General features: G+C 48.4%; 2 protein-coding genes and 1 long non-coding RNA gene across 4 annotated transcripts in view; 1 reads left to right on the top strand and 2 right to left on the bottom strand.

Annotated features, from left to right (window-relative positions):
• LOC308467080 (caM kinase-like vesicle-associated protein) overlaps window positions 1-12,399 on the bottom strand; it is a 60,871-nt gene extending 48,472 nt beyond the window's left edge. Inside the window, exon 1 of one of the 2 annotated variants that reach the window (XM_080988489.1) lies at window positions 12,374-12,399. In XM_080988489.1, the coding sequence (XP_080844615.1) occupies window positions 12,374-12,384 (11 nt within the window). In that variant the 5' untranslated portion in view covers window positions 12,385-12,399. Of the gene's footprint in view, window positions 1-11,898; window positions 12,087-12,373 lie in introns of those variants that run through there. The other variant, XM_080988490.1, reaches the window with a different exon arrangement.
• LOC308467104 lies at window positions 1,364-15,102 on the top strand. Its single transcript, XR_013981138.1, has 3 exons — window positions 1,364-1,517; window positions 9,282-9,447; window positions 13,005-15,102. It is a non-coding gene; the product is annotated as an uncharacterized lncRNA (long non-coding RNA).
• A 3,787-nt stretch (window positions 15,103-18,889) lies between these two features.
• Window positions 18,890-21,754, bottom strand: part of NDUFB11 (NADH:ubiquinone oxidoreductase subunit B11) — a 56,666-nt gene continuing 53,801 nt past the window's right edge. The window contains exon 3 of the mRNA XM_080988524.1: window positions 18,890-19,071. Within this exon, the coding sequence (XP_080844650.1) occupies window positions 18,942-19,071 (130 nt within the window). The 3' untranslated portion in view covers window positions 18,890-18,941. The remainder of the gene's footprint in view (window positions 19,072-21,754) is intronic.

Here is a 21,754-nt window from a genome sequence, read left to right as displayed (position 1 = left end):
TCTTTCTTTTCTTTTCTTGCAATCAAGCAACGTATAAATTTTATGAAATAAATATTAAATAAAATGTACATTTAATTGCTAAATATTACAAACATTTCAAGTTCTCTATATTGTAGGCGGTGTGTGGAATCTGGTACCAGAACAAGAAAACTGTATTTAGTGGATGTGCTTCAGTATTCACCACAAATATAGCAGACAACAACTAATATGCAGAATCAGATAATAGGATTTTCTATTTGTATGCCAGCTTTCTCCTAATGCATCCCCCGATTTTCTCTCTTTCTCTCTTTCTCTCTTTCTCTCTTTCTCTCTTTCTCTCTTTCTCTCTTTCTCTCTTTCTCTCTCTCCCCCATGCTTTTTAACATCTATATGAAGCCTCTGGGAGAGATCATCAGGGGGTTTGGGCTGGGTGTTCATCAGTATGCAGATGATACCCAGCTCTACCTCTTTTAAATCGGAACCAGTGAAGGTGGTGAAAGTCCTGTGTGAGTGTCTGGAGGCAGTTGGAGGATGGATGGCGGCTAACAGATTGAGGTTGAATCCCGACAAAACAGAAGTACTGTTCTTGGGGGACAGGGGACGGGCTGGTGTGGGGGACTCCCTGGTTCTGAATGGGGTAACTGTGCCCCTGAAGGACCAGGTGCGCAGCCTGGGAGTCATTTTGGACTCACAGCTGTCCATGGAGGGGCAGGTCTATTCTGTGTCCAGGGCAGCTGTCTACCAGCTCCATCTGGTACGCAGGCTGAGACCCTCCCTGCCCGCAGACCGTCTGGCCAGAGTGGTGCATGCTCTGGTTATCTCCTGCTTAGACAGGATCAATAGGAATATTAATGCCATGGTTTCTTCCAACTGCTCAGCCTATATGTCTATGTGTAGAAAACCCCTCCTAATGTAGCAGGAAACACCAGATGCCTGCAGTGACCTTTGTTCCAAGAGAGCCAAACCCAAGGGGGATGCTGAGACCCCTTAGATCTCTTACTGTTCCAAGATTGTGGTGCATATTTTCCTTTCTAACCTCCTTAACCAAGCTAGCCAAATCTTTAGTTTCAAATCCCACCTTTTGCCATAAGTTCACCAGATAGCCTTAAAGAAACCACCTTCTCTAAGATGGGACAGACAGAAGTTTTGAAGAGACTTAATAGTGGGATTCTAGTTGGTTTTGCTCCTTGTGGTGCACTCATATATTTCCTTTGTCCTTTTGGTTTGAACAGGTGTTGCAAGCTTTCCAAACAATGCCAAAAATCTCCCAAACCTGTTTACCAGAAGCAGAAGTAGGGGAAATGCACACACTACGAATAGTGATCCCTCTTTCTTTTCTTTTCTTTTCTTTTCTTTTCTTTTCTTTTCTTTTCTTTTCTTTTCTTTTCTTTTCTTTTTTTCTGATAACAAAATAAAACTTCATGAGACAAACACATAAAAACTAAACCAAACCAAACCAAGGCTGACATAGGATGTTATATTCACAAGAAGAAATGATAAAGCTGCTTATTCAGATATTTGCAATAAGATGCAGACAGGTAAGTGGAGAGTACAGTCATAAGAAATGAGAGCAAGAAGTGTGGCACATATGACTTTAAAAATATACAGAAACATAGACCCACAACTGAAACTATCAGAGACATAAGGAGTACCAATAATAAAAGGCTCTATATTACATCAAGAAACTTTTTCAAGCAATTAGGTGTCCTTATCCCAAATTTCATGAGAGGCTCGTAAAGGTAAAGGGACCCCTGACCATTAAGTCCAGTTGCAGACGACTCTGGGGTTGTAGCTTTACTGGCTGAGGGAGCCAACATGTGTCTGCAGACAGTTTTTCCAGGTCATGTGGCCAGCAGGACTAAGCCGCTTCTGGCGAACCAGAGCAGCACACGGAAACGCCATTTACCTTCCCGCCGGAGCGGTACCTATTTATCTACTTGCACTTCATGCTTTTGAACTGCTAGGTTGGCAGGAGCAGGGACCGAGCAACGGGAACTCACCCCATCACAGAGATTTGAACTGCCGACCTTCCAATCGGCAAGCCCTAGGCTCTGTGGTTTAGACCACAGGGTCACCTACGTCAAGAAGAGACAAATGTATTTTTTCTTTTTTAATGTATTTATTTACATAAATCCCACCAAACTGAGACAATGTGTTTTTCCTTTAAAAAATGGGTGTACCATATAAGTTTTTAATGTCCTGCATTTTTCCATATATTACTCCACCACAATGAGGTGTTTATTTCAGACTATGTTTTCCATATTTGGGCAATTGGTGGACTTGCAGCAATAAGAAAGTAATTTAACAAATCTTTCAATTTTATATTTTTATTCTCTTCTTTAAAAAAGTGAATAGTGGTCTCTCTTTCAAACTGCCTTCAGCTCTCTGGAAAAACAATAACAGGCTGTTGTTTATTTCTGGCCTTAACCTCATTCCCTTCCTTGTTCAGAGTGGGGATTATAATATTGACCTATCTTACAGAATAGTTGTAAGGATTACTCAGGTAATGTCTGTGAAGTATTTTTCATTTTCTAAGTGCAATGAGTGCCTATTGCTACAACCAGAACTACTTTCTATGACTATATTCTGTTCAAATTCCCATCTGAGTCCTAGATCCTAAAAGAAAAATTGAATAATTTGTTTGTTAGACAAAGTCAAATCCACACCATACATGGAAAGCCCATTTATACCACTTTAACAGTCATGGCTTTACCCTGCACAGAGCTATAATTCCCAGCACCCTTAATCCACTACAGTTCCCAGGATTATTGGGAGCAGGGAAGCCATGGGCTTTGCATATATGATGCGAGTGTGCCTTGAAGGCCACACTTTCCCTCAAATATGGAGCCCAAGATGACTTACAACAGGCGTGAAAATGTATGTGTGTAAATGGGAAACAAAAAAAGAAACATAAATAAAACTACTATAAAATCAATAAAATTCCATGAGCTACAGAGTAGACAAGAGAGTAGCAGATCAGTTAAATACAATAGTAAATACTCTTCAACCAAATGCCTGGTGAAATAAAACAATCTTTAGTTTCGATACCCAAGGAAGAAGTTTCAGAACTGGGGAGCCACCACAGAAAATGCCCTGATGGGACAGGTCACCCTCCTAGTGTCTCAGGGGTGGGGGTGAGACTGCAAACAGGATCTCTCCAGCTGACCCCATGGCACGTGGTGAACAGGATAGGGACAGACATCCATTTAGGTACCTGGGTCCCAAGTCGTTCAGGGCTTTAGAGGCTAATAAAGGTAAAGGTAAAGGTACCCCTGCCCGTACGGGCCAGTCTTGACAGACTCTAGGGTTGTGCGCTCATCTCACTCTAGAGGCCGGGAGCCAGCACTGTCTGCAGACACTTCCGGGTCACGTGGCCAGCGTGACGAAGCTGCTCCAGCGAACCGGCACCAGAGCAGCACACGGAACGCCGTTTACCTTCCCGCTATAAAGCGGTCCCTATTTATCTACTTGCACCCGGGGGTGCTTTCGAACTGCTAGGTTGGCAGGCACTGGGACCGAGCAACGGGAGCGCACCCCGCCGCGAGGATTCGAACTGCCGACCATGCGATCGGCAAGTCCTAGGAGCTGAGGTTTTACCCACAGTGCCACCCACGTCCCATAGTTAGAGGCTAATAGCAATATCTTAAATAATGCAAGGTAATTCACAGGCCCCTTCATGGATCACGTCCCCTTCATGGATCACTGCCTTGCCGTGGCAAAGGGGCTTGAATAACTCAGAGAAGCCATGAACGATGCCGAGCAGGGCACCCAAGATGAACAGGTCATAGTGGAGAGTTTTGACCAAACGTGATCCACCTGGAGCAGGAACCGGCAAGCTACTCCAGTATCCCTGCCAAGAAAACTCCATGGACAAAGACAACAGGCATATAAAAGTTCTGACGCTGGAAGATGAGCCCCTCAGGTCGGAAGGCATCCAACATGCTACTGAGGAAGAGCGGAGGACAAGCACAAGTAGATTCAGAGCGGAAGAAGCGGCTGGGCCAAAGCCGAAAGGACGCTCAGTTGCGGATATGCCTGGAAGCGAAAGGAAAGTCCAATGCTGTAAAGAAAAATATTGCATAGGAACCTGGAACCTGGGTAAGTTGGATGTGGTCAGAAATGAGATGGCAAGAATAAATATTGACATCCTGGGCATCAGTGAACTAAAATGGATGGGAATGGGCGAATTCAGTTCAGATGACCATCATATCTACTACTGTGGGCAAGAATCCCGTAAAAGAAATGGAGTGGCCCTCATAGTCAACAAAAGAGTGGCGAAAGCTGTACTGGGATCCAATCTCAAAAATGATAGCATGATCTCGATACAAATCCAAGGCAGACCTTTTAACATCACAGTAATCCAAGTTTATGCACCAAATACTGGTGCTGAAGAAAATGAAATTGACCAATTCTATGAAGACTTACAACACCTTCTAGAAATGACACCAAAGAAGGATGTTCTTCTCATTATAGGGGATTGGAATGCTAAAGTAGGGAATCAAGAGATAAAAGGAACAACTGGCAAGTTTGGCCTTGGAGATCAAAACGAAGCAGGGCAAAGGCTAATAGAGTTTTGTCAAGAGAAGAAGCTGGTCATCACAAACACTCTTTTCCAACAATACAACACATGGACATCACCAGATGGGCAGCATCAAAATCAGATTGATTATATTCTCTGCAGCTAAAGATGGAGAAGCTCTATACAGTCAGCAAAAACAAGACCTGGAGCTGACTGTGGCTCGGATCATCAGCTTATTATAGCAAAATTCAAGCTTAAACTGAAGAAAGTAGGAAAAATCACTGGGCCGGTAAGATACAATCTAAATCAAATCCCTTATGAATACACAGTAGAAGTGAGGAACAGGTTTAAGGATTTAGATTTGGTGGACAGAGTGCCTGAAAAACTATAGATGGAGGCTCGTAACATTATACAGGAGGCAGCAACGAAAACCATCCCAATGAAAAGGAAATGCAAGAAAGCAAAGTGGCTGTCCAACGAGGCCTTACAAATAGCGGGGGAGAGAAGGCAAGCAAAATGCGAGGGAGATAGTGAAAGATAAAGGAAATTGAATGCAGATTTCCAAAAAATAGCAAGGAGAGACAAGAAGGCCTTCTTAAACGAGCAATGCAAAGAAATAGGGGAAAACAACAGGATGGGAAGAACCAGAGATCTGTTCAAGAAAATTGGAGATATGAAAGGCACATTTCATACAAAGATTACCATAATAAAGGACAAAAGTGGTAAGGACCTAACAGAAGCAGAAGACATCAAGAAGAGGTGGCAAGAATACACAGAGGAATTATACCAGAAAGATATGGATGTCTCGTACACCCCAGGTAGTGTGGTTGCTGACCTTGAGCCAGACATCCTGGAGAGTGAAGTCAAATGGGCCTTAGAAAGCACTGCTAATAACAAGGCCAGTGGAAGTGATGATATACCAGCTGAACTATTTAAAATTTTAAAAGATGATGCTGTGAAGGTGCTACACTCAATATGCCAGCAAGTTTGGAAAACTCAGCAGTGGCCAGAGGATTGGAGAAGATCAGTCTACATCCCAATCCCAAAGAAGGGTAGTGCCAAAGTATGCTCCAACTACCACACAATTGCACTCATTTCACACGCTAGCAAGGTTATGCTTAAAATTCTACAAGGAAGGCTCAAGCAGTATGTGGACCGAGAACTCCCAGAAGTGCAAGCTGGATTTAGAAGAGGCAGAGGAATCAGAGACCAGATTGCAAACATGCGCTGAATTATGGAGAAAGCTAGAGAATTCCAGAAAGACATCTACTTCTGCTTCATTGACTATGCAAAAGCCTTTGACTGTGTCGACCACAGCAAACTATGGCAAGTTCTTAAAGAAATGGGAGTGCCTGATCACCTCATCTGTCTCCTGAGAAATCTCTATGAGGGACAAGAAGCTACAGTTAGAACTGGATATGGAACAACTGATTGGTTCAAAATTGGGAAAGGAGTACAACAAGGCTGTATATTGTCTCCCTGCTTATTTAACTTATATGCAGAATTCATCATGCGAAAGGCTGGGCTGGATGAATCCCAAGCCGGAATTAAGATTGCCGGAAGAAATATCAACAATGCAGATATGCAGATGATACAACCTTGCTGGCAGAAAGTGAGGAGGAATTAAAGAACCTTGTAATGAGGGTGAAAGAGGAGAGCGCAAAATATGGTTTGAAGCTCAACATCAAAAAAACGAAGATCATGGCCACTGGGCCCATCACCTTCTGGCAAATAGAAGGGGAAGAAATGGAGGCAGTGAGAGATTTTACTTTCTTGGGTTCCATGATCACTGCAGATGGTGACAGCAGTCACAAAATTAAAAGACGCCTGCTTCTTGGGAGAAAAGCAATGACAAACCTAGACAGCATCTTAAAAAGCAGAGACATCACCTTGCCAACAAAGGTCCGTATAGTAAAAGCTATGGTTTTCCCAGTAGTGATGCATGGAAGTGAGAGCTGGACCATTAAGAAGGCTGATCGCCGAAGAATTGATGCTTTTGAATTATGGTGCTGGAGGAGACTCTTGACAGTCCCATGGACTGCAAGAAGATCAAACCTATCCATTCTTAAGGAAATCAGCCCTGAGTGCTCACTGGTAGGACAGATCCTGAAGCTGAGACTCCAATACTTTGGCCACCTCATGAGAAGAGAAGACTCCCTGGAAAAGACCCTGATGTTGGGAAAGATGGAGGGCACAAGGAGAAGGGGACGACAGAGGACAAGATGGTTGGATAGTGTTCTCGAAGCTACCAGCATGAGTTTGACCAAACTGCGGGAGGCAGTGGAAGACAGGAGTGCCTGGCGTGTTCTGGTCCATGGGGTCATGAAGAGTCGGACACGACTGAACAACTAAACGACAAAAACAATTCACAGGCAGCCAGTGAATAGATTTTGGAATTGGTGTTACATAATCCCTACAGGTTGCTCCACTGGCAGCCCGGTAGCAGAATTCTGCACAGTTGAAGTGTCCAGACCATCTTCAAGGAAAGCCCTGCATAGACTGCTTTGCAGTAATCTATCCCAGATAGGTCACTGAGGCCAGGCTAGCTCAGTCCAGGAACAGCCCTAGTTGGTGCACCAACCAGAAGTGGGCTAAGGCACTCCTTGCTACTTGGGCTTCCAATGAAAATTTGGAATTGAGGGATACCTCAAACCAGACACTTGCTTCTTTGGGTGCTGGCAGGTATGCTGTCCTCCTAGCCCTGGACAAATAGATCTCCTCAGTTCTCTCCTCAGGATTCATCTTCAGTTCATTTTCCCTCATCCAGACACCGACTTCCAGGTGTTGATCCAAACACTAAACAGCCTCTCCGGATTAGAGTGGAAAAACTGAGTTGGGTGTGATCCACGCTTTACCTCAAAACTCCAGAATACAGTTCCCAGCAGTTTCATTCACGGTATCATCATCATCAGCCTGTGACCATGGATGTCCTGTTCTTAATTTGCTTTGCTGTTTAACCTAGTATCACATGGCAATTACTTCCATAAGCCAGGGCTGGGGAACCTCTGGCCCTCCAGATGTTGAGCCTATCATCCCTGGCCATTGGCCATGCTGGCAATAATGAGACTTGGAGTCCAACAAGGTCTGGAGAGCCTCTCCAATTCCCCACCACAAGAGAACATTGATATCTCAAATGCATACTCTGCCCTTCAGGCATTCTCAAGACAGCTTATAAAAGAATCATAGAATTGTAGTGTTGGAAGGGACCCCAAGGGTCATCTAGTCCAACACCCTGCAATGCAGAAATATTTTGTTCAACATGGGGCTTGAACCCATGACCCTGAGAATATGAGTCCCACGCTCAACTGACTGAGCTATCCCAACTCCTGGGATAACTTTTACAGATACAGTACTAAAAATAAAATTTACAGATACTACGAAACAATAACAGAACAACAGCACAGCCAGGCCTGGCAGCAAGACCCATCACAGTGCGCATTTGCCAGGGCCAAGCACCTTGGCCTGGTCCAGCAGAGCAGACACTGCCACTCCCCCCAAGAGTTGTCCAGCTCCAGGCCCCAGCTTCCCGGCATGCTCCAGCTTGCTCCCGGCCTCACCTGCTAACAGTGCTCAAATGGGCTAAGGGGATGCTCAGTTCTCTGCTCCATTACAGCAAGGCTGCTGGGCAAAGCCTTTCCCTTGCAAAGGGGAGGCTGAGGTTGGCGACTGCAGCAGTGGCAGCCCTAGGAGGGGAAGCAGTGGGGGGTACAGGGTGGGGCAGGTGGGGACTGCTTGGTGCTGGAGGGGGCTTGCTAACACACCCACACCCATAAATTTGGGGGCCAGGTGTGCTCAATGGATTATTCTGTGTCATGTGAACAAGTTTTTCCATTTGGTTTGGCCTGAATTTCAGCAGATGGGCTGGTTCACACATGTGTCTGCATTTCTCAACACTTGGTTCCTCTACACTTGCTGACTGGCAGCTGTAAATGTGAGAATTGACTCAGCCCAAAAAGCACGGTAGCCTTGGAGGAGACAGGAAAGTTCTCCTCTGTGGGTGTCAGATCTGTGGTGGCCAAGGCATGCGAGCATGTTGTGCCTGATGCTCTGAGAGAAAGTAACTCATTCACTCCTAATTTTATAAATGGCTATAAACCCCTCAGCTGGTTGTCTTCCCACCCACCTCCAACCTAAAAATCTCTGACCTCTTAAGCCTTTTCCCCTAAGCAAGATGCCTCATCGGAAACATGTTCCGCACGCCATGTGTGTGAGGCATGTTCCTAGTCCCAGATCAGGAGCCTCGGGGTCCGGCTCCTCTCTTGCTCACTCTGCTGCCCCACTTGTGAATGCAGCTTCCTCATGGCAATTCCTGCCCGACCTTTCTCTGCTTTGAGCCTGGACCAGATTGCCACAGTGGCAAAGCCAGTCAGGGTACATGATCTGTGTGGGTTATTCTGTCCAGAAGAAGGTCTAGCAGGAACAGGGATGGCTGAACCTGGAGGGCATCAGGGCTGCTGCTGCGGACAAGAGAATCCAGGCTCATCGGAAACCCCTCCAAGGGGAAGAGAGGCAGCTAAGAGGCAGCGCATCCTCAGGCTCAGTGCAGCTGGCACCTCCAGACAGGGCTGAGAGAGATCCTTACAGAAACCCTGTAGAATCACACCAGTCAGTGCACAATGCGACTGGGAAATGCTTTAATGAGGTCGAGAAGGAAACCAGGATCCAGGGTGGAAGGGGAAGCAAAGTTAATTTTCACCTAACAGGTTGTGCTGGCTCTGAGTGTGAATGCACTCACAGGCTACTGTCTAAAAACCAGAGAGTCTAACTTCCTTGCACGCCTCAGAAAGAAAGAGAGAAAAAGAAAGAGAGAACATGCATTATCCCACGAAGGACAGAAGGTGCAAATTGGATTGTCCAAGAGAGTTGGAGACCATGCCAGAGAATTGGTTCCTAATTTCCCAAGTTCAGTGAGAAGGTCCATCCTTATTCTACCACCCAGGTGATCCCAGGTAAGTGATCTGCTGATCATTGTCCCATTTGGTGCCTCCACAGCAAATACGCACAACTTGATAGAAGGGTTTTCAAGGAAAGATCCCCAGACTGCATAACTCTGCCTTTGGGGAAAGGGATGGGGGAGATATAAGGATGTTTCTGCTTGGATGAGATTAATTTTAACATTTCCATACCTGGAGCACAGGACTGAGCAGGCAGGAGATGCTTCATGAGAGCATAATGGAAGCCCTGACCAAAAATCCACTTAGTCCTGCATCCCATTTTCCATAGCGGTCAGGCAGATGCGTAAACCGGGGGCAAAGGCACGAGCCCCCTCCTGATTTTGCCTCCCAGCAACTGACCTTGCGTGGTGCACTGCCTCTGAACATGGAGGTTTTGTGGAGCGTTTCTGCCATGGCCACTAGCCTTTGATAGATCTATCCCCCTGAATTCATCTGATCTCCCTTCAAAGCTACCTGTGACAGTGAACCATCACGTTATCCTCCAGCAATGAATTCTGTAAATTAATAATGTGACAAGTGCTTTCTTTTGTCTGTCCTGAATCTACTGCCAATCAATTTCATTGGGTGATCCTGAGCAGTCACAGCATTATGGGAGAGGGAGAATATATATTCAAAAGTCCCCTGTGATCTTATCCTCTTTCAGAGCTGAGTTAGTTTAATCCATGCGCTTACAGCATGCAGTTGTGCAGCACACTCACAAGTCTAAGCACACACGCACACAACAGGGCACATGCTCAAGATCTCCTAACAAGGAATAGAAGGCATTACAACCACTCTTATGTGCCAGAAGGGTTACAGAACAGGTTTTTCCTATTCTCCATGCATGTTTAGTCCTGATATAACTCTACAAGCAGAATTGTGTGAGAACAGAGGGGTTAGGGAATTGGAGACCTCAGTTTGTTGCACATCCAAGCATCATAATTGACAACTGAGAATTATTGGAACAAAATGTGCAACACAGTTTAGACGTAGGCACACACATGATAATGCAAATATTATTTGATCTAATGAATCAATCAGATGTTGTTAATGCTACACAGAACCCACAGGGTATCAGCAGAAGCGCTAACAGAGTCTTAGGAGACAAGGTCCACTAGGTAGTCTGTCCTATTTTCAAAATAGTGCAACAGAAGTCAGTGTAGAAATGGGACTCCTAAGAGGTGGAAGGGAGAGGATCTCAAACTCTTGAAGGAAAGGGCAGGGAGTGTTAGGGAGGAAGCCGGCCACTGAGATCATGTCCCAGGTCTCCTGAAATAATCTTTCCAGAACCATGAGGATTACTGATTCTCAGAAGTCCAGTGGACTTCCCATATACCATGCTGACTCCACCACCAGAACTGAATTTTGTGATCCTTCTTCTGTAATAAACTGTAGTAGCTGATGACTGTTATTTTAAATCCAATAGATTGCAGTAAAAGACTATGCTTGTGGGGGGTGTGGGGGGGTGTGGGGGTGTGTGTGTGTGAGAGAGAGACCTTGTGAGCAATGCAGCACACACACACACACTTGTAAAGTTCCTGCCAAGGCACTGGAAAGAACCCTGTGACTTGCATGCACATGCTACCTAAACACATCTATCTGTCCATGCACACAAATGTAGCTAGGTGAGAACAATTGTCTATTGAGTCACACATGTGCTTGCTCAAAGACACATAGGTGGTCATATACCAACCAATAGAAAAAGCATACAAACAGGAGATACGTATGCATTAGTGCACATGAATGCATTTTCAGAGATCCCTGGATGCATTATCTTTCACAGACACAAAAGATTCAAAATAATGCGGATACATAAACACACACACACGTTTGAACCCACTTCTACTGTGTAAATTATATATAATTACAAACACACCAATACAGCTATATTGTAGTCCATTTTCGCCTGTGTGTGTGTGTTTGAGAGATGTAGAATGAGCTTTTACAAAGCTCCTACTGCCTGGCAGGCGTTTGAGTGCATCAAATACATTGGCAAGAGCTTTAAAAACCCCTTTCTTCTGATTGTGTACACGTGTGCTCTCTTATACGGTGCTGCCAGTGCCTTTTATTCACCGCTTTCCCTCAGCACCCAAAGCGCCTCTGCTCTTTCTCCTTTACTGTGCAGCCTTCTTCTCACAGCCCTGTCCTCAACCCAGAGGGAACTTCTGCCCCATCCCAAAAATGCTCCTAAACTTTCTGGGTGTCTAAAGAACGGAATCGCTTGAGCTGTGGCGCACCCAGCATGCTGCCCCTCCCATTTCCAGGTCAGAATCCTAGCCCACCTTTGTATCCCAACTTCTGGTTCCTGCGCTCCTGCGCCCCAGTCTCCAGTCACAATCTTAGCTCCATGCATGCCCTGCGCGCCACCTGCGGTCCATCCATTCCTGCATCCTTCTCCCGCGTACTTGCGCGAAATGCAAACTCCTCCATCCCCCAGCCCTCCTGCTGCCCCCTCCCGCTTCCTACCTGGGGGGAGCTGCGCGTCCCTCCCCCTCCTGGGGCTGGCGGGATGAGTTCCCACGTTACAGCTTGCCACGGGGCACAGGGTCGGCAGCTTGGGATGGCTCAGCCATGGCACGGAGCTGCCTGCCTCTGCGCTCCCTGGCAGAGTGTGTGAGCACAGCCTGCCTGGCAAAGAGCCCAAGGAGAAGAAAACAGGGGCGGGAGCGGCTGCTGGGGCGGGGGGTGCCGAGGGAGGAGAGACCCAGGAACACATGGAGAGCCCGAGGCTGGGGACATGTGATTTAGGCAAAGAGAGGGCAAGAGGGAGGGTGGACGTGTGTGTATGTTTGTGTCAGAGGCAGTGTGCTTGCTCTGTGAAATATTGCATGTGTGTGTGAGCGCGTGCGTGCAAATGCACGCACATCAGCACATGCGAGAATGGTCCCTCAGTCGCTGCGCATCTTCGTGGCTCTGCCTGCCTCAAGGGACCTGTACTTACCTGCGCCACATCCTTTACATCTGCTTCTCTCTGACGTTTGCACAGCAGGTGGTTGTGGCTGCCGGGCGGGGGGCGGGGGGGGGAGTTTGGTATGTTGGCAAGTATTTACAGAGCTGCCCGGGCGTGCAGCGAAGCGCCCCTTTGCTCCTCTCCGACCACCGCAGCTGTGGAAGAGGAGGACCAACGGGTGCAAGTTTGTGTTTGCGAGCCGGTTGCTGATGCATTTGTGCTTTTCCACCACAAAGGAGAGGTGGGGCTGCCTGTGTGGGAGGGGGGGGGAGGTTATAGTCCTGTTATCCCAGTTGGGAACTGCAAAGTGTATTGCCTTCCTTTAGACTACTATATCAGAGACCTCTCTCTCTTTCTCCTCTGTGTGCGTTTCTGTCACAGAGACTCTCTCTGTGTGTAGTAAGTTTTGGGATACATCAATGTATGCTCTTGCGAATTGTCAATTCTGAAGACTCAATAGATGGCTTTTGTTTTATGATCAGCGTTTGCCTCTCATATTTGGTATTAGCAAGCAGCTTTTCTCCAGATCAGAAGAGTGATCGTGTTGTTGTGCTGCTCTTTATATTCTCCACCCACCCACCCACCCACCCCACCATCTCCATTTCTGCTTCTTTTGTAACAGGCTTCTTGGTTTGCCGGCATTTCTCCCCGTTTTTGCTTCCCATCTGGCATATTGATCACACAGGTCAAGCGACATGCTGGGGGCTGCCTGACACCTGAAGGTCCCCCTCTTCGACTCATTACACTGTAAAAAGAAACAGAAAGTCAGCACCCGCAAACCCTTCCTCCCCGTGGCAGCAAAGGAAAGGGCACAGGACACAGCCGGGGCAGGATGGTGGGCTGTGAACATCATACCAGAGAACTCTGCTTATGAAGGCAGCTTGGAAACAAATAAACAAATATGTGTGTCTGTATACATGCAGTGACGGGTAAATCAAGGGGTACAACTGGATAGCAAGATACAGGGATGCATGGAAGGGGCTTGGAGCACAGGCAAGTGATGGGAGCTGGGAGAAAGGGACAAAATGACCAGGGACTGCACTAATGCAACTGTTCCTAAGAAATTCGGTGCCTTCCCATATCTTCTCTGTAAACAACTGTGCATTTTTATGTAGCTGATTATTTGCATGGAGCTGTAGAGCTGGAAAATTCTAGAACCAAATGCATTTCCTTTAGGTGTGTGCATACGGTATATGCAATGGCCTGTTTGCATTCATTCTATTGCAGCAGTTGCATAAACCTCTGGTGTGTTATGGAGCCTGGGCTTATAAATCAGCAGGGGGAGTTTAACTCTGTGCACTTGTGGTTTGGTTTTTTTTGCAGTTTCTCCCAGAAAGAGCAGTATGTGTGCATGTGCAGAATATTTCCTAAGGGGTGTGCAGACCTTTGTGATGGTGCCTCACCCCATGCACAAGTGCATCATAAGTGCCACAGTGGCACCAACTCGAGAGCAACGTCTGTCTGAATGTGTAATCTGCAAATCTATTCGCTGCAGCAGGAACCTCTGTGGGTGTGAGATACACAATTTCCGCTGTGGAAGGAGGGGGGTGGCAGGACGCTTGGGTTCTACTCAAAGCCCTAGGCCATGCAGGTTGGGCACACAGCCTTATTTGGTAGTGGCAATTAGGAAATGTCAAAACTCTGGACTTAAAATGGACTTTCCCCATGGCAATGCGCTTCAATTGCTTCAAAAAGTGGTAAGCCAGCCCTGTGGCACACTGAGCGCAGCTCGGCCTTCTGACCCCAAACCCGCCAACTGCTATTAAGCAAACCCACTTCCTGGAAGAACGAAGGCGGAAGCAAGAGGAGAAGCAACCAATAGCTCTGTCCTACTCATTCTGCCATTGAGTAGCCGTCCCTGGGAATCACCCAGTGGGGAGTGCGCTGTTGCACTCAGGTCCTGCTTGGGAGCTTCCCCTGGGCAGCTGGTTGGACAGTGAGGCCAAGATGAGGGACTGCATGGGCCTTTGGCCAAATCCTGCAGGTCTCGTCTTACAAGAAAGAGGAACAAGAAAGAGGAGCAGAGGCTAAGGTTAAGGGAGGTCACAAGTCGGAAAGCCAAGGGCTGGAATAGCAGGAGCCAAGCATTGGGATACATTAAGAGAGAGCAAAATGTGGCCTTGTTCCAGCAGGAGAGCAGACAGGGCCAAGTCCCTCTCCCTTTGCGGCTTTAAGTGGGGCGTTATCTACATCTGATCCTTTTTGCGGCTCCTCATGTAGCCAAACTAGTATAATCCAGGCCAAAGAGGAATGTATCAGCAGCTCAAGGGAAGCTTCACGGCTTTGTTGTTTACTGAATTCTGATCCTGCCCTTCCTCCTGAAGCAGCACAGGGAGCAAACTGCGTTCCCAACTGCGGTGCAAGTCCTTCTCTTCTGCTGATGCTGGGCAGCCAATGACAATCTCTGTTTGGACCCCATGCTCTCTGCTGGCCAGAGGACAGGGGACCTGTGGTCCTCCAGCACTTGCTGAACTGGTCAGCATGGCCAATGGTCACAGCTGTACAGGGCAATATTTGGTGCAGATTCCCCAGTCCTGCTTCCTGCATTCTCAGACCTGGCATTGTGCCCTCACACCCCACAGCTCTTAAATGTCAGACTAGCACCAGGAAGACTCAGGTTCAATTCCTGGTCAGCTACGAAGCTCACCGGGTGACTGTGAGGCAGTCAACCTATCTCAGCCTAACTTACCTTGCAAGGTCGTTGTGAGGATACACATAGATGGTGGTGGGAGGACCTTATAAGCTCCTTGGGGGTAAGAGAAGGATAAAGACAACAGCCATAGCATGCTGCATATTTTTCTTAAAAACCAGCCACGACAGCGGCATTAGAAGGGAATCAGTGTTTCTTCAAAATATTAATAACAGTTTAATCTCCCGAGGGGCTCAGAGCTCCACGCTCCTCTGCCCCTCCCTCCAGTCAGCATCTCACTTGGCTTTACTTCGCCAGTGACAGCTTAGAGCTTTCTAATCCCTTTCCTGGACCCTCCTAGCATGGTCACCAAATTTTAACTGAGAATACAGGGATGAACGCCCCACCCCAAAGTTGGGGAACTCATCCCCCCTCTCCTCCCCAGCCTACATCCCTTCCTCAGTTCACCTCCTTTGGACTGTCTGTCACACATACGGAAGGATGCAGCCACCTCTGGGGTGGAACGAATAAGAGAACAGCCGTCCAGAACACCTCGGCACACTTGACAAGATGCAATCACAGCTCTGCTTGGGCTGTGAAAGGAAATTAGCACCATTTGCTGAATGGGAGCAGCCGTACCCGATTTAGGAACTGCTATTCCCAGAGAGACTGTCGAATGCTGATGAAAAGCAAAGAAGGGAAGGAGTTCCTGGGTTCTGGCTGGAGCTCTGAAGGGAGAATGAGCAATTTTAGTGCCTGATGGGGCTAGGGCCATAGCTAGGGGGTGGTGAGGTGGGCACCCGCCAGGGGCGCAGGCAATGGGGGGGGCACAAAATCAGCTAAAAATATGTCCATAAATATAAATATTGATTATTGCCTCATAAGAAATGGTTTTAGAGGGTGAATTGAATGGGGGGTGCAGGGTTGGAGGAGAGGCAGAAAGAAGAGCTAATTTGTCTGTGGCTAGGGGGAGCAACCTGGACCCCATTCTGCCAGGGGCGCAAGATCACCCGGCTACGGCTCTGGATGGGGCAGGGGAGCCGGAGACTCCCAGGCTATAGGCTCAGGTCAAAGAGCAGACAAAGTGGGGGAGGTATGGGGCTGGAAGCCAGGGCCCCCAGAGTGCTCTGCCCAAGCCTCCCACTGCCTGCTTGCAGAGGGTGGCGTCAGCACCAGGATGAGCGTGAGTCACATCTGCTCTTTGAGGCTGCTTCTCTTCCCTCCCCTCCCTCCCTCCCTTCAACAGGATAATGACTTCTCTTCGCTGCTGTAAACCCTTAAAGATGTGCAACTCAGAGAAAGCTCTGGCCATGCACGGCATTATGGGGAGCGGAGAGGCGGCTCAACAAAGCTCCTTGTAGCAGGAAGCGAGAGGAAAATAAACTCAAATGAGACTGCATCTTTCTCTCTCTCTCCGTGTGTGTAAATGTTAACTCCAGAGAGGCTGCAGAGAAGGGATGCAAGGCACGCCCAGCAGTGGGAGGGAAAGCAATGGCTGCCAAGGGGTGTGTCTTGACAGGTGCTTCCAAGTCTGGTGATAAAGTGTGAAGGGAGACAGGGCAAAAGAACATCCCAGAGGAAGGAGGCATTGCTGAGCACCAGGAGGCCACGGCTCATGCCAAACGGCAGCCCAGTGAAGCAGCCGCTGGGAGTCCAGCTTTGGTCTATCGAAGTGGGGCAGAATCACCAGGGAGGAGCATCACACACACACACCGGCTCTACTTTCTTCTTCATGTTAGCCAGCACTATGTAACTAGAAGGCTGCAGCGGTGTGTCAAATGAAGTTGGCCTGCAAGGGGAGCCGGAAGGTGCTGTTTCTCCCTCCAAGTGCTTGGCCTTAGAACTGTACCTGTACCTTGGGGCAGGGGCAGGTAGATGGAGGCAGGGAGCAGAGAGAAATCTGGGACAGAGGAAAGTGGGTGTTTCATACGCAGGGGGTGGCAGGAGGAAGATGCTGTGCTCTACAACGGGCTAGCCAATGTTTTGAACTGCAGCTCCCATTGTCCCCAACCAGCATGGTCAGTGGTCAGGGATTGCAGGATCCATCGGCTATCCCTTCTCTAGACTATCTGCATTACAAAGCTGAGGACTCAACAGCTAAAAGAGGCACAGAGGGCAGGTATAGGTTCTAGAAAATTCTCCCCCAACCCTCCCCACATCTGCTCCTTCAAACGGTTGCCATTTGCTCGTCCTCTTCAACAGTGAAGGACTTTGATCCTGCAAACAGGTGCAAAAGCATTTAGTGAGGATTGAGCATCACTGGTGTTCCTCTTTGCTTGGTGCAATGGGGGGGGGGGACACCACAAACCAGCCACCACCTTGTATCCCTCTCCATCCAGTAAAGGTACAGGGGAGGGTACTGCTTTTGAAAAGGACTGTCCACCCCATAATTTCCAGCAAAGGAAGGAGACAGGAGGAGTCCACCCTATCTTCTGAGATGCATTGTTTATATGCAAACGCAGGAGAAAAGCCCGCGGTGAGTGACCAGGGCACCTCAAAAGGCTCTTCTCTCAGAAAGCTTTGCTGGTTGCCATAGTCCTGTGGCCCACGGAACAGAGCTCTGCTCTAATGCAACATGCCCCCACCCCCGCCGTTTCCCCACCACATGGAAGTGACTGCAAAAAAACCCTAGAGCTCTTCAAGGCCATCCATTCCCATGCTATTATTTACCAGCAACCAGCACTCAGGGAGGGAGGACTGTCACCGCAGCTTTATTGTTATGGCCAGGAAAGAAAGGCAGTGTATCACATGACTAATGGGGAAAGGGGGGTGGGGGATTCCTCCCTAAAGGAATACCTGAAAAACAGAACAGGTGGTAGAGATTCAGGAATAGAACCACAAGTGCCCTTGATTTCAAGAACACAGATAAAAAAATGTGCATATTTCCTATGGTCAATTGTAAACTCTGCAGGCATAAATTTGTCTTCTGTGATTAGCAGGAGTTGCTAAATCTCACCCTCCCTGCCAGTCAGAGTGTTTAAACGTTTCCAAAAAGTTTTGCAACAGGCAGAAACCCAACAGGCACAGTTCCACTTTAGCATGGAGGCACAGACACAGGAAAGCTTCATCTGCTGGACTTCTGCCCCTGACATAGCTGCAAACGGTGGAAGAGCTCTGCTGGAAGTGTCTTTCAAAAAAGTCAGCAAGGTAACAAAATCCCCCCCACATGGTGCACATCTCTGCTTTTGTCTTGGGATCCTGGAGGGCTATAATCCAGACTCACGGCCAGTCCTGACAATACTGAGCAAGAGGGACACAGGATAGGCTCTGTAGATACGCAGTCGATACACATACAAGGATGGGCAGCGACACACAGGATAAATATAGCACTCCACCGCAAGGCACCAGGAGGGCCATCTGCTCAAGGCCTGGCTTCAGCCAGGAGTGTGTGGTGCTGCCAAATTCTACTATATCCAAGGCAGGGCCAAGGAAAGGCCTGGCCGAAACCGAAGCAGCCCTCAGGCCTCCCATTTCCCTTCGTGACAACAGCAGCTATGAGTCCAAATGCTGATGTTTCCCCCTCCTTTTCAGCATTAGCCTGTTTCTTAACAGGCAACGCACAGGCTAACTCTTGACTGTGTGCAGCGTCTGCCAGCATCCCAGGGCTCATTGTCGTGTTTCCTCATAACAACATGCACATGCAGCATCTCGACAACACAGCAGCTGGGATGTTGGCAGCAGGGATATGTAGCAAATGCAATCGCCCTTGAAGCAGAACATCAAGAGAGTGGGGTGGCTGGCCTGGCCTACTCTATACTGTTCAGATTACACACCCCTTTTAGGTGGCTGAACTTTCCCTTTCCAAACCCACGAGAGAGAGAGAGAGAGAGAGAGAGAGAGAGAGAGAGAGAGAGAGAGAAGCTGGCAGTAAACACAAATCATCTTGGAAGTTTATTCTCAGCTTAGCCAGACAGGCAGACATCATGGAACTTATTCCTCATCCTCTGGAGGCAGCACAATTTTGCTGGGGTCATAATAATTAGAGTCAAGCACAGGCAGCCCCTGTGCCTCCCGCTCTTTAATTTTCCGTTCAGCTTCTCGACGAGACCACTCTTCCATCCTGGGGGGAGAGACAAAAGAGAGACCAAAGCAGAGCAAGTTATTGCAAGGTGTCAACAGTGCCCTAGAAATACAGGAAAGGGCTACGGGGCGCTAGACTCCAACCTTCCCCAGCGTGGGGTCTTGGGACAGTTCAAGAAGGACACTGACAAACTGGAACGTGTCCAGAGGAGGGCAACCAAAATGGTCAAAGGCCTGGAAACGATGCCTTATGAGGAACGGCTAAGGGAGCTGGGCATGTTTAGCCTGGAGAAGAGGAGGTTAAGGGATGATATGATAGCCATGTTCAAATATATAAAAGGATGTCACATAGAGGAGGGAGAAAGGTTGTTTTCTGCTGCTCCAGAGAAGCGGACACGGAGCAATGGATCCAAACTACAAGAAAGAAGATTCCACCTAAACATTAGGAAGAACTTCCTGACAGTAAGAGCTGTTCGACAGTGGAATTTGCTGCCAAGGAGTGTGGTGGAGTCTCCTTCTTTGGAGGTCTTTAAGCAGAGGCTTGACAACCATATGTCAGGAGTGCTCTGATGGTGTTTCCTGCTTGGCAGGGGGTTGGACTCGATGGCCCTTGTGGTTTCTTCCAACTCTATGATTCTATGACTCTCCTCTCCCCATAGCCCTCCGCAACATGGCCAATGTTCAGGGATGATGGCAGCTGCAGCCTGGCCACATCTGGAGAGCATCAGACTGAGGGAGGCTGTTCTACTGTAATGGGATCCGGCTCCTGCTATGGGCCAAATAGGGCCAGAGGGGGACAGCAGCCAGGCTGCAAAAATGGGAAGAGGCCAGCTGCAGCCACTTGATGGACTGTAGGGAGGCAAGGTGCTACAGAATTTGGATTTCTTTGGAAGGAGGAAAGGTGAAGGGGTAGAAACACAAGGACACGTAAGTCAGGGGGAGCAGTTTCCCTGGAAGAGACCGAGATGGCCTAGCCTCTTTCCATGAGGCAGAGAAAGTGCGGCATTTGCATGACGATGAGGACCAGAAGCTTGCTTAAACTACATTTCCTTAGGAAGCCAGGTTCTGCATTAGACACTGAATTCCACTCAAAGTTCAGCATGTGTTGGAGCACAGAAGAGTCATCACAGGCCAAGGCTGTTCGTGTCTTCAAATCAGAGATGGGATTCATATAGAATATTTAGGGGAGACAGATACTGAATGACACTTCTACAGAACTGCTCAAGCCCCACAGCACATTTCTCAGCGTGCTTTCTGCTGCTCTAGGACAGGGGTGGGGAACCTTGTGGCCCCTTCAGATACTGATGGACTGCCAGTGCCTCCACCACTGGCTGTTGGCTGTGTTAGCTGGGGCTGATGGGAGTTGTAGTCCAACAACCTCTGGAGAGTCACTAAGTTCTCCAGTTCTGCTCTAGCAATGCATATAGGCACAGCTGATCAAGGAGCACTCGGAGCCGTTTGACTGTTATATCCTGGATGTACCACATTGGCACAAGGAGTTAGGAGTGTGAACCCAATCAAAGCTGCAGCATTAATTATACTGTGCTGAGATCAAGTGCAAAGCAGCTTGCCTTAATTAGTGCTTCATTAAGGAGTCTCCAGACTGCTGCTTAGCCCAGCTCTATTCAGTTTTGGGCTTCCTGTGAAAACATCAGAATCGCTGTGTGTGCATGTGAGAGTGAGAGAGAGAGAGAACAATCCTAGTCCAATTTCCTTATTAAGGTACGGACTGGCATGGCTCTGCCCAACAAATCACCTTTTGCCCCCTGCCTCAGCTGACCCAGCACAGACCAGTCAACCCAGTTGATCAGGCATGGCCCTTGCTTGCATTTGCTCTGGGGCTTCTTGCCTGAGGCTTGGTCAGTGCTCTTAGCAAAGGGCAAGTCCAATGCACACAAGCAGCTGATTCCACATACACAAACACAAACCAGACAGCTGCTTTGGTGGCTCCGAATGCAGTAATGGGCCCTGGCCTAGTTTGCAGCCCCTCCCTGCTATTTCCATCTCCTCTTCCAACAGACAGCATGAAGTCAGGCAAATTTAACAGAGGGAGGAAGGCAGGATCCTTTGAACTCTCCCTGCTCTAGTGGCAAAGAGGAGGGAGGCAATGGCGGCAGCATCACCCCCTCCTTCCTAGTCTAGTGGCAGGAGTGAAGCTACCATCTAAGCCAGCATTTCTCAAACTTTTTGAACTCTGTCCTTCTTCCAAAACATCTTTCTATGCAAGCAGCGGCCCTCCCTTTGGCAAGCAGGCACACAAAGTCCTCGTGCGCAACTGCACATATGCAGCCCAGTGGATCAAAATGTGTGCATGCGGGTGCTCACTACTCTGGCCCAGGGAAAAGGGGGGGGGGGGAGGAGAGAAAGATGTGGCCCGAAACTCCCAGTGTGTCCCCTTGCCCCTCCCTTAGTTCACATGCAAAAGCTCGGGTGACTACAAAGCCAAACCTCTGCTATGTCTTCCTGGTGCTGGATTTTCTCCCTCCCTGCGACTCTCATGCCCACCCCCCCAGTCTGTCCCACAGGGTCATCTACTCCATGGGTGAGGAATCTTCTTCAGTGCAGGGCCCACGTTCCCTTGGGGGCAAACTTCTGAGAGCCACATGCCAGTGGCCAAACTGGGCAAAGCAGCAAATATCAGTGCTGCCTTTCAGGTACACAGCACTCCAGTTTCTGCAGACGCTCACCCCCCCCCCCTTCTGTTCTCCACACAGGAGGACACA

The sequence above is a fragment of the Podarcis pityusensis genome (genome assembly GCF_964106645.2).
Source record: "Podarcis pityusensis genome assembly, chromosome: 17".
NCBI lineage: Eukaryota > Metazoa > Chordata > Lepidosauria > Squamata > Lacertidae > Podarcis > Podarcis pityusensis.
This window is presented reverse-complemented; position numbering and strand designations above follow the sequence as displayed.